This window comes from Orycteropus afer, unplaced genomic scaffold (assembly GCF_000298275.1).
Source record: "Orycteropus afer afer isolate SDZICR_OR568_19922 unplaced genomic scaffold, OryAfe1.0 scaffold00375, whole genome shotgun sequence".
In the NCBI taxonomy this organism is placed as follows: Eukaryota; Metazoa; Chordata; class Mammalia; order Tubulidentata; family Orycteropodidae; genus Orycteropus; species Orycteropus afer.
This window is the reverse complement of record NW_006921962.1, coordinates 2,094,053-2,097,342: the sequence shown is the minus strand read 5'-3', so window position 1 is coordinate 2,097,342 and position 3,290 is coordinate 2,094,053. Positions and strand designations below refer to the sequence as shown.

At 32.7% G+C, this 3,290-nt stretch overlaps 1 protein-coding gene across 1 annotated transcript in view; it reads left to right on the top strand.

Moving 5' to 3' along the window:
- The window catches only part of PTPRQ (protein tyrosine phosphatase receptor type Q), a 332,616-nt gene that overhangs the window by 133,893 nt on the left and 195,433 nt on the right, over positions 1–3,290 (top strand). The window contains exons 18-20 of the mRNA XM_007953173.1: positions 169–462; positions 743–1,018; positions 1,410–1,561. Coding sequence (XP_007951364.1) covers positions 169–462; positions 743–1,018; positions 1,410–1,561 — 722 coding nt within the window. The remainder of the gene's footprint in view (positions 1–168; positions 463–742; positions 1,019–1,409; positions 1,562–3,290) is intronic.

Here is a 3,290-nt window from a genome sequence, read left to right as displayed (position 1 = left end):
AAAGATATTTTATAATAGGTGATGTTTACCATATGTACATTTAAATAATGTAAAAAGCTAATGAAGTAATAGATACCATTGCAAAAATTATCCTCAGTATGTGAGTTTACTTAAATTTTGTTTAGGGTAACTGATGATATTTTGTATTTTGCACATTACCTATCATAGTACCTGAAGGGCTTGTTGGAAATCTGACCTATGAGTCCATTTCATCAACTGCAGTCAATGTAAGCTGGGTCCCACCATCTCAACCAAATGGTCTAGTCTTCTACTATGTTTCCCTGAGCTTACAGCAGCAGACTCCTCGCCACGTGAAACCACCTCTGGTTACGTATGAGAGAAGCATATATTTTGATAATCTGGAAAAATATACTGATTACATATTAAAAGTCACTCCATCAACAGAAAAGGGATTCTCTGATACCTATACTGCCCAGCTACACATCAAAACTGAAGAAGATGGTAGGCTTCACCCTTTTATCGACTATTAAGCAGATTGTTTTGCTCTCTTAATTTATATTGTTTTCTGATAGAAAACATTGTTCTTAAAATTATACTGATTCTTTTGTTATCAATTAACTTTTTAATCAACACAATAGACTTATATCAAACCAAAATGAAATTTCTTAAAATTATAATAATTATCCAGTAATAAAATTAAGTCCCTTTATTATTGAAACCTCTTCTTTTTTTAATGCTAATTCATTTTTGTTTCATTTAATATTCTCTTTTTCTTTTATAGTCCCAGAAACTTCACCAATAATCAACACTTTTAAAAACCTTTCCTGTACCTCAGTTCTCTTATCATGGGAGCCCCCAGTAAAGCCAAATGGTGCAATAATAAGCTATGATTTAACTTTACAAGGACCAAATGAAAATCATTCTTTTATTACTTCTGATAACTATATAATATTGGAAGAGCTTTCACCATTTTCATTATATAGTTTTTTTGCTGCTGCGAGAACTGTAAAAGGACTCGGTCCTTCAAGTGTTCTTTTCTTTTACACAGATGAGTCAGGTAAGCGGAAATCCCTGTTTATTTGGATGATATCATTGTTGCAGCACTTGCTCTCTTTTTAAGGAACAGCATGGAAGCATGGGATTTGAAAGGAAATTTGATTGTCTTTTTCTAACAGACTTAACAACTATTTATCTAGTTTGCTGAACCTTTTTCTTTTTCCCTCTTCTTTTTTTAATTGGAGCTTCAGAACAAAGTTTCCTCTTTAAAGATACCTTGGAACTACTGTGTTGCAAGCACAAACAATTTTTTCTGACATTCCTTTCTGAAATTATAAAGGGATCATTGGGTCACTCTTTCTTAACTAGTATCTTCAAGAAGTTAGAGTCAAAATGCTAATTTTATAGTAAAAATGTTATAAATACAAGTTTTATAATGTGTTTTCCTGCAGTGCCTTTAGCACCTCCTCAAAACTTGACTATAATCAACTACACTTCAGACTCTGTATGGCTGAAATGGAGCCCAAGTCCTCTACCAGGCGGTATTGTTAAAGTATATAGTATTAAAATTCATGAAAAAGAAACTGATACTATATTTTATAAGGTAGGTTGATTATAACAGTACATGTTTATTTAACATTTTCAGAAACTGAGTTAAACTCTTTAGACAGGGGAGAACATGACTGCTTCAAATTAAACAAGAGTATCTTTTCTTTAGAATAAAAAGCCCTTTTTGTTTTTCATAATTTAAGAACACATTTGCAGGATTGGTGAACTTAATATGAAGATAATAGAAAATTTACTTGGAATTTATAACTTCTAGATACTTCAGCTTAAAAAATAACCATATCATATTGTTAATGCTGGAAAGTATATGTTGTTGTTGTTTGCCATCGAGTTAGACCCGACTCACAGCAACCCCTCCTTGAGTTTCTGAGGCAGTATCACTACAGAAGTAGATTGCCCAACCTTCCTTCCGAGGTGTGGCTGGTGGGTTTGAACCGCCAGCCTTCTGGTTAGCAGTCAAGTGCCTTAGGCACTACGCTATCAGAGCTTCTGGAAAGAATATAGTACATTTTTTTCTGGGTTATTCAAAACTTGTTATTATCTTAAATGTAATGCATTTCTATTTATTTTTATAAAAAGTACCAAGTGAAGATTTTTAACATTTTTACAAAAAAATATTTATACTGGGCTTTGAGTAATCTTCTCTGACCATGTAAAACACCAAACTAATTGGTCTTTGAATATGTATCATTATTTTTTTACTTCAAGACCAATTCGTTTGCAACACTAAGTATCCCTTCCCTCCTTTATTTGTAGGATGGAGAATCAGTGAAACCCACTGACGGAATTGATGGTCTCAAACATACTTGTATGATTTCTACATTTAATTGCCAAAATGTAATTAGTATTGATTTAAGAATCATTTTTCCCCTCTCAAAGACAAATGAAGTCCTGAAACAATCTTATTTATTTACAGCAAGAAGAGAGCAAATATATATAGTAAATATTTTGCCTGATATATATGTGGCTACAGTTTATCATACCGATTGTAAATCTTTTTTATAGCATATATAGCTTACAAAATGGATAATAAAAATCAAAAGAAGTGATTAAGGTTATGTCATCAGGAACAATGACTTTCTTTCTGGAAACCAGGATATTACTTTAAAATCTGATGGGCTGAGTAGAATTTGAATTACATTACTGCATAAATATGGAATCTGTTTCCCAGAAGTGTGAAATTAGATTAATGACACTAAGCCTGTAGCCCTCTAATATCTACTCTCTGCTAATCTTAAAATTTCCCCATTTTTCATTTGCTTTCTCCGTATGGGTCTCTGGAAAATGGATATCCAAAGGAAAAAAGAATCATTTTCTTAGAGTTTATGTGGATATGTGACCTAATCTTTCTAGAGCAGAGATCTCTAGCATTGACCTGATAAAACGGGCTCTGGTGTCAGATTGCTAGATTCATATCCTGTCTCTGAGATTTACTGTACAGCACTAGGAAAGTTGCTTAATTGCTCTATGACTCAGAAACTTCAAGTAAAAATGGGAATTATAAAAATACATGCATAAAACAGTGATAACCGTAAGGGAAAATTCTACATAAAGCATTTGAAACAATTCTACAACCAAACCAAACCAAACTCACTGCCATTGAGTTGTTTCTTTTTTTCTTTTTTTCTTTTTTTTATTGTGATTTGGGTGAAAATTTACAGAGCAAATTCAGTTTCCATACAGCAGTTCACATACACTTTGTCTCATGACATTGACCACAATTTACCACAATGCAACGTCTCCACTCCCACTTCCTCCTGATAGTT